The sequence below is a fragment of the Carcharodon carcharias genome, chromosome 11, assembly GCF_017639515.1.
Source record: "Carcharodon carcharias isolate sCarCar2 chromosome 11, sCarCar2.pri, whole genome shotgun sequence".
Classification (NCBI taxonomy): domain Eukaryota; kingdom Metazoa; phylum Chordata; class Chondrichthyes; order Lamniformes; family Lamnidae; genus Carcharodon; species Carcharodon carcharias.
In genome coordinates this window covers 100,326,729-100,342,397 of record NC_054477.1, presented here as the reverse complement: position 1 = coordinate 100,342,397, position 15,669 = coordinate 100,326,729, and the positions used below count along the sequence as shown (strand labels likewise).

Sequence of the window (15,669 nt, the reverse complement as noted above, 5' to 3'; positions counted from 1 at the left end):
ACCATCTACGACGTGCACTGCAGGAATTCACCAAGCCTCCTTAGATAGCACCTTCCAAACCCACGAGCACTACCATCTAGAAAGACAAGGGCAGCAGACATATGGTCTGCACTGGAGTGCTGCTTTGGGGCTGCATTAGAGTGCTTAAGTTGGAGTTTGGTGGGAGAGGGAGTCAGTGAAGAGGGAAGATTATCTTTTTATTTCCTCAGAAAGAAGAGCAGCAGCCTTGGCAAGTAGGACCTGGAAGTATTTCTACTGTCCTTAATATTCTCTAAACTAGAGGAAGTACAAGTAAAGGGAATAATTTATGGGTGAGTCATGGCAGGGCAGCTCAGCCATGTTGAATGCTCTTCCTGTGTGATGTGGGGAGTCAGATACTTCTATGTCCAGGGCAACCACACGTGCAGGAAGTGTCTGCAGCTGCAGGTACTGTGGAGCATCCACAGGATGAGATCTTTGTGGATAGCATGTACAGTGAGATGGTCACACTGCAGGTAAATAGAACACAGGCAGAAAGGGAATGGGTGGCTGCCAGAGTGAAAACGTTAGGCAGGTAGTGCAGGAGTCCCCTGGGTCCATCTCCCTTTGCTAGTATTGTGGGGGAGGATTTAAATTAGATGGCAGGGGGATGGGAACCTGAGCAGAGAGACAAGAGAGGGGAGCCAATGATAGGAATGAAAGACAGAAAAGTAGAAAGCAAAAGTGGAAGACAGAGGAGACCAGGGCCAGCAGCAAATAGGGCCATTGTAGATAAAAGATGTGCAAAAATGTTAAAAAGTCTGAAGGCACTGTATTGGAATGCATGGAGCATTTGCAATAAGGTATACAAATTAACAGTGCAAATAGGTGTAAACGGGTATGATATAATTGCGATTATGGACACATGGCTGCAGGGTGATCAAGGCTGGGAACTGAATATCCAAGGGTACTCTATATTTAAGGGGACAGGCAAAAGAGGGGGTTGGATGGCAGTTAGTTAAGGATGAAATCAGTGCAATAGTGAGAGAGGATATTGGCTCAGAAAATCTAGATGTAGAATCAGTCTGGGTGGAGCTAAGAAGCAACAAGGGATGGAAAACGTTAGTGGGAGTTGTCTAAAGGCTTCCAAATAGTAGTGGTAAGGTAGGGGACAGCATTAAATGGTAAATTAGAGATGCATGCAATAAGGATGCAACAGTAATCATGGGTGACTTTAATCTACATATAGACTGGGCAAACCAAATTAACAAGAATGCTGTGGCGGATGAATTCTTGGAGTTTGTACAAGATGGCTATTTAGACCAGTATGTTGAGGAACCAACTAGGAAACAGGCTACCCTAGATTTGGTATTGTGCAATGAGAAGGGGTTAATTAATAATCTTGTTGAGTGGAGTCCTTTAGGGAACAGTGACCATAACATGATAGAATTCATTATTAGGATGGAAAGTGAAGTAGTCTGATCTGAAACTAGGGTCCTAAATCTAAACAAAGGAAACTATGAAGGTATCAAGCGTGAGTTGGCCAAGATAGATTGGGGGACTTCATTAAAAGGCAGGACAGTGGACAGGCAATAGCTAACATTTAAGGAACAAATGTATGCAGTGCAACAGTTATACATTTCTCTCTGGCACAACAACACAATAGGAAAAGCAGCCCAACAAGGAATGCTAGGGAACCAAGAGTCTAGTGAGGAGGAGGAATTGAAGGAAATTAATATTACTAAAAAAAGTGCTGGAGAAAGTAATGCGACTAAAAGTCAATAAATCCCCATCGTCTGATAAATCTACATCCCAGGACAAAGGTGGCGGCCATGGAAATAATCAATGTGTTGGCTGTCATCTTCAAAAATTCTGTAGATTCTGGAATAGTCCCAGCAGATGGGAGGGTGGCAAATGTAACCCCACTATTTAAAAAAAGGCAAGAGGAAGAAAATAGGGAATTACAGACTGGTTAGCCTAACATCAGTAGGGAAAATGCTAGAGTCTATTATAAAGGATGTGATAACAGAACATTTAGAATTTTTGAAAGGGAAATCATGTTCGACAAACCTACTGGAGTTTTTTGTAACAAGCAGAATAGATAAAGGAGAACCAGTGGACGTGGTATAGTTGGATTTTCAGAAAGCTTTTGATAAAATCCCACCTAAGAGGTCAGTGTGCAAAATGTGGGGTACCACAGGGATCAATGCTAGGGCCCCAGCTATTCACAATATATATTAGGTGATTTGAATGAGGGAACCAAATATAATACCTCCAAGTTTACTGAAAACATGAGACTTGGTGGGAATGTGAGTAGGGAGGAGGATGTTAAGAGGCTTCAAGGTGATATAGATAGGTTGAGTGAGTGGACAAACACATGGCAGATGCAGTATGACATGGATAAATATGAAATTATCCACTTAGGTAGGAAAAAAAGAATGGTAGAGTATTAAGTAAATGGTGATAGATTCGGAAATGTTGATATACAAAGGGGCATGGTGCCCTTGTAAACCAATCACTGAAAGCAAGCATGCAGGTGTAGCAAGCAGTTCAGAAGGCAAATGGTTTGTTGGCCTTCATTGCGAGAGAACTTGAGTACAGGAGCAAGGATGTCTTGCTGCAGCTGTGCAGCTGTACAGGGCCTTGGTGAAACCACATCTAGAGTAGTGCGTGCAGTGTTGGCCTCCTTACCCAAGGAAAGGATATACTTTCCATAAAGAGACTGCAGCTAAGGTTCACCAGACTGATTTCTGGGATGGCAGGATTGTCGTACGAGGAGAGATTGGGTTGGCTCAGCCTGTATTCACTGGAGTTTAGAAGAACGGGAGGTGATCTCATTGAAATGTATAAAATTCTGACAGGGCTAGACAGACTGGATGCAGGGATGATATTTCCTCTGGCTGGGGAATCTAGAAAAAGGGGTCACAGTCTCAGTCCTAAATGGCCTACCCCACATCCTGAGATGAGAAGAAACCTCTCCACTCAGAGGGCGTTGAACCTGTGAAATTCTCTACCACAGAAAGCTGTGGAGGCCAAGTCACTGAATATATTTAAGAAGCAATTAGATTTCTGGAATCTAAAGGCATCAAGGGGTATGGGGAGAACACAGGAGTACGATGTTGAGATAGAGGATCAGCCATGATCATACTGAATAGCAGAACAGGCTGGGAGGGCCGAATGTCCTACTCCTGCTCCTATTTTCTATGTTTCTATGGGAACACCACCACCTGGGAGTTCCCCTCCAAGCCACTCACCATCCTGGAGTTAGGAATATATCGCTTTTCCTTCACTTCATTGTCCCTAACAGCACAGTGGGTGAACCTACTCCACATGGACTGCAGCGGTTCAAGAAGGCAGCTCACCACCATCTACTCAAGGGCAATTAGGGATGGACAATGGATGCTGTCCTAGCCAGCAACGCTCACATCCCCTGAGTGAATTAAAAAAGTCTGGAACTTAGTTTCCTGACCCAGGAATGCTGAAAGTTTAATTAATTAACAATACTCAAGTGGAAACTTCAATCACATATTGTTTCCTTCAGGTCAGCAGCCTGAGAGTCAAAGAGGTTGGGCTGGGTTCAGCTGTGGCCAATGCAGTAATATCAGGTAATTCAACACAGACAACTTCTAGTCATTAATGCTCATCACTTAATCCATATAAACTCTTCATCCAGTGAACCACTGGGAATCCACGCTTGCTTAATAGTAAGCAAAATCAAGGTCCAGCAAAAAGTAAATTTTACAGGCTATTCCGTTAGGTGAATTCATACCTTCACTGTATTCACATTGATGTCCGAATAGCCCACTCTGTCTTAAGTGCATATAGTAGCATTCATTCTACATTGAGAAAATAACGTAGGATACTGGAATCCACTGTTGATTATGCTGAAGATAAAGGAGGAGGATGGGGTTTTCACAGTCATAAAAGTGATTGCACCAGGAACGCAAATCATATCTTGAGTTACTAGCAGCTACTGGAAAGTTAAGGGCCAGAAGAGGGAGGAATACAGCTCCAGGAGTGATTTCCTTCCTATATTTTGTTTGAATTTATTTTAATTTACTGTATTTTAAATGTTGGATACTGGGGGCAGTTTAAGGTTGTTCATTTGATGCCATAAATGTCAACTGATTTAAGGGTGCAATAGTTAACAGTTTACAAAAAATGGACGATTACTGATTTTCTTAACGGTCATATCTTTTAGCAGCAGTTTGACTATTTTGTCAGTTAAGCCAATGCAAAAATGAGCTGAGTAGCAACATTTCAATCTCAAACTCAGAAACCAGTGGAGAATGTAAAAGGCAAAAGAACAACTTGGGTAGGAAGTGGGGCAAACTCAGCTTTGTAATGTTGTTCAGATAGGATTTTTCTTTTGTAAAATGAACACTGTAGAATCAATAAGAGGAGGTCCATTCTTGAGAGTTTGATGCTAGTGTGGGGTTCAAGCTAACACTACCTACACTTTTTCAGTTAGAAGGAAATTTGATACAGGAATTCCTCACATATGGAGAATGATATGTAGCTTTCATGGACCTTAGACCAGCAAGGGCAGCACTTCTGCATTGGTGTTAGAAATGGAGTCTCAGGAAAGGATCTCAAAGCTTGAGTAGCAATTGACCAATCTCTGCAGTAGAGTTAATGAAGGGTTTCTGGCTAAATGGTACTCCCCAAGATATGGCTGCTCAGAGGTTGTATAGGCCAGTTCAGGACAGATGGTTAACGTAGGAAGAGAAAAGTGATCAACCATTTGCAGGGGGCAACCGAAGGAGACGGGACACTGATGCAAAGAACCTACATTATGTGAACTATTCAAACAGGACATAATTATGAAATGGACAATAGAGCTACTCAGAGCTGGTCTTGACCAATATTACAGCACCACGACTAAAGGGACTCCTCAAGAGGGTGGGAAAAAGGTTAGCTATAAAGAAAAGTGACAGTAGTGGGGAACTCTATAATTAGACAATCATTTCTGCAGTTGCGATTGGGAACCCTGAATGATATGTTGCTTTCCTGGTGCCAGGGTGAAGAATATCATGAAAATGGTGGAAATTTCTGGATATAGATGAACAGCAACCTGGTTCTGTGGGAATGAACGATACAGATGCAATGTTCAGGAAGATAAATAATAGGGAAAAATAAGACCAAGGATAGTAATCACTGGAATGCTTTCTATGCCACACACTGAACTGCTTATGGACTGAAAAATTGGATAGATTGTTTTCACATTCTCAGGCACTGGAACAAGGGAAAGCTAAACTGAAGGAACAGCCTCATCTGAACCAAGAGAGCAAATAGAGGAGTGGTGGAAAATTTATACTAGTGCTGCAGGAGGAGTGCAGGTAGCATGGGTTTGAGACTAGAGAGGGAGAGTATGATTAATGAAGCTGTTGGACTAGAGGCAGAAGACTTAGCTGAAATAAGGTGAGACAACACTATCAGGAGAATACAGGAAAAGAACAGTTAAGAGATGGAATGTGAATGCTGGAGAAATGATGCAGGAAGGACGGACTTCAGGTTCTTGGAGCATTGGGATCTATTCAGGTTGGATGCTTTGCATCTTAACAGAATGGGGACCAATGTCCTTGCAGGAAGTTAACTAGTATCAAGGGAAAAGGTTTAAACTAATTTGGCAGTGGGATGGTTACCAGGAATGCAACAAGTACACAAAGGACTGGGAGAGACAAATAGCACTAGCATTGTAAAAAATTCAGAAAGGACCAGACAGGGAAAATGTGAATCAATATAAGATGGGGTTTCATGTGCATGGCCATAAATGCACAGCATGGTAAATAAGGTTGGTCTGCAGCAAGCACAAGCCTGGCACTAAAGATGAATGATTAATGTGAGGGGAAAGGATAAAATTTATTTGGTTAGAAGTAAGGAACAATAAAGGAGCTCTTATGCTACTGGGTATATACCAATAGACCACCAAATAATGGGAAAGAAAAAAAGCAGCAAGTTTTTCAGCAAAACAAAGGAAGATGAAAGGACTATAGAGTAGTGATGAGGGCCTTCAATTATCCTAATACACACTGGGATACTAAAGGGCAAAACGAAGAAGAATTTCCTGAAAGGGAAATTTCTTGATCAGTAGGTTCAGTCCAACAAGGAGTACTTGATCTAATACCAGAGAAAAAAAAAGGTCAAAAACAAAAATAGCTGGAAAAGCTCAGCAGGTCTGACAGCATCTGTGGAGAGGAATACAGAGTTAATGTTTTGAGTTCGTATGACACTTCAACAGTGTTCTGATGAAGAGTCATATGGACTCAAAATGTGAACTCTGTATTCCTCTCCACAGATGCTGTCAGACCGTCTGAGCTTTTCCAGCTATTTTTGTTTTTGTTTCTGATTTCCAGCATCTGCAGTATTTTGCTTTTATTATTAAAAAAATGGGTCAACTGTTGTAGGTTTTTGTGAAAGAACATTTGGGAAACAGTGATCACAATAGCACCAGGTTTAGAAACAAGGCCAGCCACACTCAAGCATAAAAAACACAACTGGAGGAGGGCTAATTTCAAGTTGAAAAGGGCCAAGGTGGATTGGAATCAGAAACTGGTCTGCCAAACAGCCATAGAACAATGTGAGGCCTTTAAAGAGGCGATGAATCGTGTACAGAGTACACATTTTCCAAGAGGGGGGTGCCAAGGTAAGGCATACAAAGTTAAAACTTCTCGGATGATTAAAAAGATGGAGTTTAAAATGAAACAGAAATAAAAGGGTGATGACAAATATTAAGTTTGTAACATGGTAGAGAACCAAGTTGAATACAGAAAGCAGAAGAAAGCTAAAAAAAAAGAACCAAGAGAGACAAAGAGGGCGTATGATAATAGATCAGCAGTTAACAAAAATAAACCAAAAGTCTCTTTAGAAATACACAGTAAAATGGTAGTCAAAGAAATGCTGATTAGTGACCAAAATGTAGATCTTACTGTGGAAGTAGAATGCATGGCTGAGGTATTAAATGAGTGCTTTGCACCTTGTTGCACTTGAGAAAGATAGTTCAAAATGGAAAAGTCACCCAGTTCAGACGAGATGTATGTGAGGTCACCGAGAGAAGCAACAAATCACCAGCAACACTGGACAAACCACGTCCCAGCTTTAGGGTTGCAGAGCCCTAACTAAGTGGTTACTATTGAGCATCAATACCCAACTTCACTGTTTGGTAACCGGGCTGGAAAATCAACAACCCACTATTTGGCTGATGTCGTGAACTTCTCTGATAAAAATGTCAATAAACTGGAAACAACCTCAACCATTATTACAACAGATTTTTCAAAGGCATTTGAGAGGGTTGATCGTACAGTTGATGCTAGGTAGTTGATATCAAGTTAAACCTATGTGAGATTCTTGTCCAATGGATTGCCAACTTCCTCACTGCTCACATACTCAAGTGTGCCAGATACTATGTTGTCTAACTAAAAGTGCCTCAGGGAACTTGACTAGGCCCAATTCTTTTCTTAATCCTCATTGATTATGCTCTTTCTTCTAGCCTCAAATATTATAAATATGTGGATGATGACATGACAGTTATGGAGTCTGGGTGGGAGCCAGCTAAAAATTAACTACATAACATGCAGTCTTGTGCATCACTGTTAAATTTGTAATGGGATGTACCTTCTATAACCCAAAATCTTCTGGTTTGTGTTGAAACGAGTGCAGCTGCATCAGCAAAAAGATTGATTTTCTTTGCTTCAGCATGTTGAGCATGATCATAATTAATTCAGAGCCACTCAATTCAGATCACAATTAAGATATCAGTGAACCAAATAAGTAATAATAAAGTTTAACAAATTTCATTTCCCAATCCTCTGATGAAATCTTGGTAAGTCACAGTTTCGGGTTCACAAGCTATCTTTTGGTACCTCACTCAGCTGGCTGCTCTCCACAGGAGCCAGGGAGTGATTGTTGGCAGGCCATTTAACCATGAATGAATCAGAGTGGAGTCAAATTCTATCCTCACTCAACATATGGAGTTTCCAATAGGTCTCACAGCGTAGCAGTTTGGTACTGGATTACCAACCCAGCAGTTAAGAGTTCAAATTCCAATCAATCCAGTAATAAAATTACTACATCATTAGAATCCAGCAATGATAATCTGTCAGCCTATTTCAACGGGATGAGACAGATTGTCCACAGTAAACTGGGCAAATTTGTTAAATGGGTAAAACAACATATGATTCGTGTTCAAAAAGGAATATGATGCAGAACTAATTTATACCCTTAAAGGGCAAGAGCTGTACTTGTCAAAAAAGCAGCCATAGATGACTAAAGAGGCAAGAGATCACATCGAAATTTTTTAAAAGCATACAATAATGGGGGGGGGGGGGGGGAAGCACAGATCCAAAGAACAGCAAAGGGTGACAAAACAGATGGTAAGAGTTATAAAAAGGAGTACAAAAAGAAATTTGCAAGGGATATCAAAATCACCACAAAAAGAATTAAAAAATTATATTAGGAAAAAAGTCTGCGGTTACTATGAGTCCCTTAAAAACTGATACTATCACTGAAAGTAAGGAAACAACAGACCTGTCGAACAATTACTTTGTGCCACTATTTATGGTAAAAAGGATGGCATTCCCAGTATCCCAAGGAAACTACTATTGCATCAAGGATGGGAACTACTAACATTAACAAATTAGTTCCACTATCTTTTTCATTGTTAGAAAGATTGACAAATCCTGAGGACTAAATGGTTTCCATTCCCACGATTCTAAAGGAAGTAAATGAGAACATTGCAGACACATCGACTATGATCTTTAAAAGTTCTCTCAATCATTTCTTTAGGCTGGAAAATTGCATCCTGCTCTGGTTTTTAAGAAAGGTGAGAGAGAAACCCTGGAATCATGGACCAGTTAGCCTAACATCTGCTGTTGGGAAATTACTACAGTCTATAATCAAAGGACAGGCTAGCTAATCACCTCAAAAAAAATGTGAGCTGATCACAGAGAGCATCACAGAATTGTAAAGGTCAGGACATACACTGATGAACTGGATTTTTTTTTCCCCTGAAGAGGTGACTAGAGTAATGTATAAGGGAATACCTAGGGATGTTATTTCTATGGACTTCAGAAGACATTTGATAAAGCTACACTTAGGAAACTGTTAGCTAAAATTGCAGTTCATGTAAATTGAGGGCAAATTATTGGTTAACAGATTGTCAGAGTAAAGATAATGCACATGTACTCTAATTGGCAGGATGTGACTAGAGGCAGCCCATAGGGACTTGCGTTAGGGCCTTAACAAATCACTATTTTTAATTATTTAATTGATGGAGAGACAGCCATATATCCAAATTTGCTGATGGCATTGATAGCAGCGGAGATGGAAACGTAACATTATAAAGATATTAATAGATTTATAGATTAATGCAATCTCTTCTGCTTTAGTTGCATTGCAAGACACAATAATATCTGTATTCTGCCAACATTTAAATTCTAAGATTAAGTTAATTAAGTCCATTTGCCACAGTTTTATCGAATGCAAGCATGTGTGAGGTCATTCACTTTGGGCCTAAAAAGGATTAGACCAGAGTAATTTCTAATAGTGAAAAGCTAGAACAGTGGAGACCCAAAGGGACTGAGTTTCATTTACATCGATTAAAAGGGCATGGACAGGTATGGAAAATAATCAAAAAGGTTAATGGGATGTTGGTCTTTATATCTAAAGGACTAAAACACAAGAGGATTTCTAGAAATCATCTTCAGCTATTCAAAGCCCTGGTTAGACCACACCTTGAGCACTGTAATTAAAACTGAAAATGCTGCACATGCTTAGCAGCTCTGGCAACATCTGTAGTGAGAAAAAACAGAATTAATGATTTTATGATTACCATTCATCAGAATTGGAGCAATTGTTCAGTTCTGGACACTAAATCCTAAAGGGCATATGTTAGTCTTGGAGGGAATGAAGCATAGTCTTACTGGAATGATGCCTAGGTCCCAAGGGCTAAATTACAATGGTTGCATTCCCTGGAACTTAGAAGATCAAGGCTGATTTAAGATATTAAGGGGAAACAGATAGGATAGATAGAGAAACTATTTCTACTGGTTGGGGAATCTAGGATTAAGGGACAAAGCCTAAAAAAAGAGGCCAGGGCCTTTAGGAGTGAAGTTAGGAACATTTCATATGTAAAAGGGTAGTAAAAGTTTGGAATGCTCTTCCACAAATGACAGTATCATTGGGTCAATTATTAATTTTAAATCAGAGATTGATAATTTCTGTAAACCAAGGGCATTATGGGATATGGGGCAAAAGCAGGCATATAGAGATAGGTCACACTGATCTCATTCAACAGTAGAAGGGGCTTGAGGGGGCTCTTGTTCCTATGGTCCTATCTGACTCAATGTGCTGAGCAGGAAATACATTGTAATAACGATTGTTGGTGATGCCAATCTACTTTGTAAGTGCAAGAACATTTTGGTTTCTTAAAGTCAATGACTACAGCAAAATTGTTTGTTTACTCCAGTGTCAATTCAGGCACTCACCTGTCGTAGGAGCTCTTGATGTTTCAGTCGAAGTCTTTCTTTCTCAAACTGGAGTTGCTGGAGCCTCATCTGTTGTTGTGTGTTGGAGCCTGATATTGCCCCTCCTTGTGGACTATGAGGACTATGAGGACCTATGGATGGAGGTGGCTTGACAGGAGCACTTTGAGTCAGTCTTTGTTGGTCCATTGCTGTTGTCAAAAATAAGAGACCATATTATCCAAACATTCAGATCTTACAAAAACTTGATATTCTAGGTTATATCTGGGAGTTATATGTTACTAGCAAACCTGGAGAATCTTACATGCCAGTAGTTCACAATTTAAACTAAATGCAAGTATTTGCCAGAAATTCAGAAAAAATTATTAAAAACTTTGGACTGTACTTGAGCAACTCAGTAATTTAAACACCCCTGAATGTCCCAGAATATCTGGCTTTCAAAATTCCAATTGCCATCTTGATTGGGCAAATCAACTCTCTGCCACAACAACCAACTTCCATTAAAGGCTTTGGGAGTGTCCTGGGCCCGGATAATACTGGATATATAGTCAGTGAGTTGATTATGGGAGCATGCCACAGTGAGTCTTTTATATCTTCATCTTATTAAAATTTGGTACCAAATCATTTCAATGTTGTGTAAATATTGATTTTTAAGAGCTGTGGACATCTGTCAAATGTCAAGATTCTACTATACTGCATTTATGAATTATTCAGACATGTATTTGGACACACTGACAACAGAAGCACTATATAGGAAAGTAATTCCAAACCAAGTGCTTTCAAACTTAAAACAGGAAGCACAAAAAGGAGTAAATTAGAGCTTTTCCAGCACGTGTGAAACACTGGACTAAGTACTACTAAATATTACCTAGCAGTATCTTTAAAAAAAACCCAATGGAAAAAAAGTGCAATGCAATAGTTTATACAGTTTTTGTACTTTAGTCCTTAGCACGCCTTAGATTTTAAGAAAAAAATCTGTTGGGTGTCTGGTTTTAAATCAGCCTGGTAAAATGTAAACCAAATAGCTAACTACTTACTTCCTGAATTGATAGGCAAGAAAGTCACCAAGTATTTTTCTCCCTAAGAAAATATTCTTATTTTTGCTGATCTAAAGAAAGTTAGGTTTCAGGTACTGCTTTTGGAGTCAGGTACTGCTGTTAGTGTCTATAATCAAGAAAAATGCCAGTTTCTATTCAGCTAAATAGCAACAGAACAGAGATAGACTGGCTATATCAATCACCTGAGCAGCTATTTCTTCAAATAAGAAAAACTAAACCGCACTGAAGTTGGATAACTGACATGGACTGAACCTGGTATGTATGTCTTATTTTCCCTGACATTGTAGTTTCACAAACTTTCAGCAATTTTAGATAGGCTCTTGTATCCCATTTTTCACATTAAATGAGGGGTAAATTAATCTTAATCCAGCTCCTGTTTTCTACGCTAGGTATCATAATCCTATTATTAGAATTCAAAACTCTCCTTCATACTTCCAAATTAGACCCAAGAATAATCTATTGACCATTAAGCAGCAGAATCCGCAAAAACATCATGGCGGTGAGCAGCCAAAGCCTCTCATTCTAAGAGACTGCATTGACTCTTTAGGACCCTTTCTAGGATCCTACTCAATACTAAAATATACATTTGCAATTTAAAAATTACATTTATCAAATTCACCGATCATTTAAGGCATTTTGCAGTAATTTTGAAATAGTCGTTTGATTCATGATTGGTTTAGAAAACGTAATTGAGCCAACACTTCGAGACTGCTATTTCTTACTTTCCTGTAGCCTGACAACTTATGAAGCATTGTTTGCAATTTGGAAATCAGTATAGTCGGGTCAAAAAAAAACCAAGCATCAAAGTGTTACCACTGACCTTCTGCTTCCCTCTAACAAGGGACCACATGAAGAGTTTAGACTGTTATTCAGATTACAGCCTGAGCTATTTGCTTTGTGTGTTTTTGCTGTGACTGATAAATAGTGATCATCTATGTAATCGTGCATATGCAAAAGTAGTTGACTGGAATATTTTGTAAAAACTGGTGCAAATGAGCTCCAGGGATCTTAAAGTAGCATTCCTAGTTTAACCTTTTGTAATATCACAATTGCTTTTGAGCATCAAGCATTAGCAAGCGCTCCCAGGTTTGCTTCCAGATGCACATTAAAAGCTCTTGCTACACGAACAAGCCTCTCTCTTCAACCACAGAATGCTGCAGGACTAAGTATTTCTAATTTCCATACCAACAATTCTTTTGCTCAGAAAATTTAGCAATTTTAAAATCAAATTCCATGCTATTTTCTTGGCACTCCAACACTTCTAATGAAAACATAAGCAGTACTATCCAGTTATTCACCATCATCTCAGAAATCAAATTGTTACAGAAAGATGAAATGTGAAAAAAGCCCCTGCAGCTAACTATTTTTTTTTTTAAAAGTCAGCTTCAATTCATGCCTCTTCATTTACAGCTCTTTTAAGGACAGATTCCCACACATAGTCTTTAAAGAACTTCTTTTTGCTGAGGGAATGTACTAAACAAAGCAGCCTTAGCCAAGTGAAGAGCAAAGAGCTGAATGCTTTATACATGTATATGATAATATATCCAGCATGCACAATGCATTGAAAATATTGGTTTAGGAACAAAAGGTTTCCACACCTAATAATCCAGATGAGAATAACAAACATCAAACAAACTTGCATTTATATAGCTCTTTTTATGACCTTCCCAAAGTGCTTTACAGCCAATTAAGTAGTCACTGTAATGTAGGAAACGCAACAAACGGCGCACGGATAGGTCCCACTAATAGCAATGAAATAAATGGCCAGGCAATATGTTTCTGTGATGTTGGTTAAGGGATAAAATACTAGCTAGGCCTGTTCCTCTTTGAAATAGTATATTGTACATTTACCTGAGGGGGCAGACAGGGCTTCATTTTAACATTTCATCTAACGTTTCCTCCGACAATGCAACACTCCCTCAGCACTGCACTGAAATGTCAGCCTAGACTTTGTACCCAAGTCCCTGGAGTGGGGCTTGAACCCACAACCTTCTGAATCAGGTGAAAGTGCCACCACTGAGCCTATACCTCAATTTGTCCCACCTTGAACAAGAAAAGTACCAGTCATACAAATTATGATTGATTAAATTTAACAAACCATCAATGAGTAGCTGATTAGAAAGGTTCAAGTTATGCACTGATTTAGAGTACAGATAGTGTGTAAGAAAAGGATCAGGCTCAACTGTAATCAAATAGGCTGGCATTACCCATACATGAATAATGCTGACTCACTCCCTGTAGCTTAGCAAGCGGTCAATACCTTCAAGAAAGAAGGTACAGCACAGAGAATGTTTTTTTTTAATGTGCATTCATATACTGCCTCATCAACAAGCACACTTGCAAACAAACTGTGGGGATTTTCCCCATTGGCTGCTGTGAAATTGAAAGCCATCATAGATGTGCAATTGGTAAACTTTTTACATTTAACGGAGCAGCAGTAAGAGGTGAATCATGAGGTGGAGTAAGGAGACTTTTTTTGGGACGGGAAATAGAACCAGTTCCAGAGCAGCATGATTTTCTAAAATGGAGAGCACCTTAAAAACAATCACAGATATTCAAAAAGACAAGTCACCACCAACAGTGGAGCAGAGACACAAAGCCAGGTGGGGGCTAGGAACAATGGGAAGGGTGGAAGGGGGAGGTCAGAGGGCAGGAAGGGTGGAAGGGGGAGGCTAGAGGGACAGGAGGAGCGGAGGGAGAATGAGAGGGAGAAGAACAGATCATGATTGAAGTTTAAAGGGCAGGTGGTGGAGGGTGGTTTGAGATAGATAATAAAGAAGATGGGGAGATGGATCATGTTTTTCCCACACGCTTTATCATCTGGATTACATTGCTCCTCCCCCATCACCACTTTAAAGTTGAAGGATGTTCTTCGTCTCCTTCACCCCCACCCTGTCTCTCCACATCTGGATCACCATCTTGACTGTGAATGGCAGAGAGCTGATTTCTCAAAGTCTGCCATGTGCGCTGTGACATCGCTAGACTTAAAACACATCACTATTCACTTTGTAATGAAAAAGATGTTCCCTGCCCCCCTCCCTGACCCTCACAATTTCTACCCAATAAACCAGTTAACAATATACCATCCACACACAATACCCAATGCTCTGCAGCTCCTACCCAGAATGTTTCCCTAGTGATTAGTGACACTGGGTATCACCAGTTAACCTGATATCACCTAGTGCATGAGCCAGGCCACTCGATGATGTCATCCTCAGTGAACACAAGATCTACGACTCTGCTAATGATATCACTAACAATGATGTCACTCCCACCTCCAGGTGAATGAAATACACCTCAAAACCAACATTGCAGCTCTAATTATGTGAAATAGTCAATGCTGTGAACATGTCAAATTCAGCCTCACAGAAACAACAGCAGCAATCCGTATGGTCTTGCATCGACCCCATTCAAGGAGTCACGTTGCTTGGAGGGGTCTGCAGGTCAACTTGAACTTAGCACTGGCGAACAGCTCAGTCGTGCAGGTGTGTTGCCCAATAGCACTATTATCGGATCCTACCAACACACTTTTGATGCAAAAAATATACAGATGCTGTAAATATCATAAGAAATGCTGGAAACACACTTCGAATCAGGCAAGATTTATGGAAAGAGAAGCAGAATTAACATTTCACATTCTGATGAAAGGTCACTGATCAGAAATGCTAACTTTTTACTTTATACTTTACAGATGCTGCCCGACTTGCTGAGCATTTCCAACCTTTTAATGTTGCATTACTCAACTACTGATTCAGAGGAATCTGACAGGGCAACTTGTACATCATGGCAATACTAATCTTGCTTTTCTGGGTGACCCTCTACATTAGCAGGTACATGCCATTGGCAAGGCTATGCTGTAGTAACTTGGCTTGGGGAGGAACAAACTCTGATCCAGGGGTCTTCTGCACCTTCACATGGGATATTTGCGATTCCCAGTTGCAAGTGGAATGAACAAGTGGAATTAATTTTGCACTGTTCTAAAAAAAAAGGAAAGGGACAAAAGCGGCAATTGAAAGGCCAGTCTGCCTAACATCTATTGTTGGGAAACAGCACCTCTATCCTGTGCTTGGACAACATGGTTCAATTTTTCTTCCAAGAATGGAGGTCCAATCAGACCACATCCACCATCATACTCCACTGTTGAAGATGTTCTCATGTTGTAGAAATTATTC

The 15,669-nt window shown here is 40.0% G+C and overlaps 1 protein-coding gene across 6 annotated transcripts in view; it reads right to left on the bottom strand.

Annotated features, from left to right (window-relative positions):
• yap1 (Yes1 associated transcriptional regulator) overlaps nucleotides 1-15,669 on the bottom strand; it is a 168,318-nt gene that overhangs the window by 11,735 nt on the left and 140,914 nt on the right. For all 6 annotated transcript variants that reach the window (XM_041199405.1, XM_041199404.1, XM_041199403.1 and 3 more), the window contains one exon: nucleotides 10,443-10,630. In XM_041199405.1, the coding sequence (XP_041055339.1) occupies nucleotides 10,443-10,630 (188 nt within the window). The remainder of the gene's footprint in view (nucleotides 1-10,442; nucleotides 10,631-15,669) is intronic.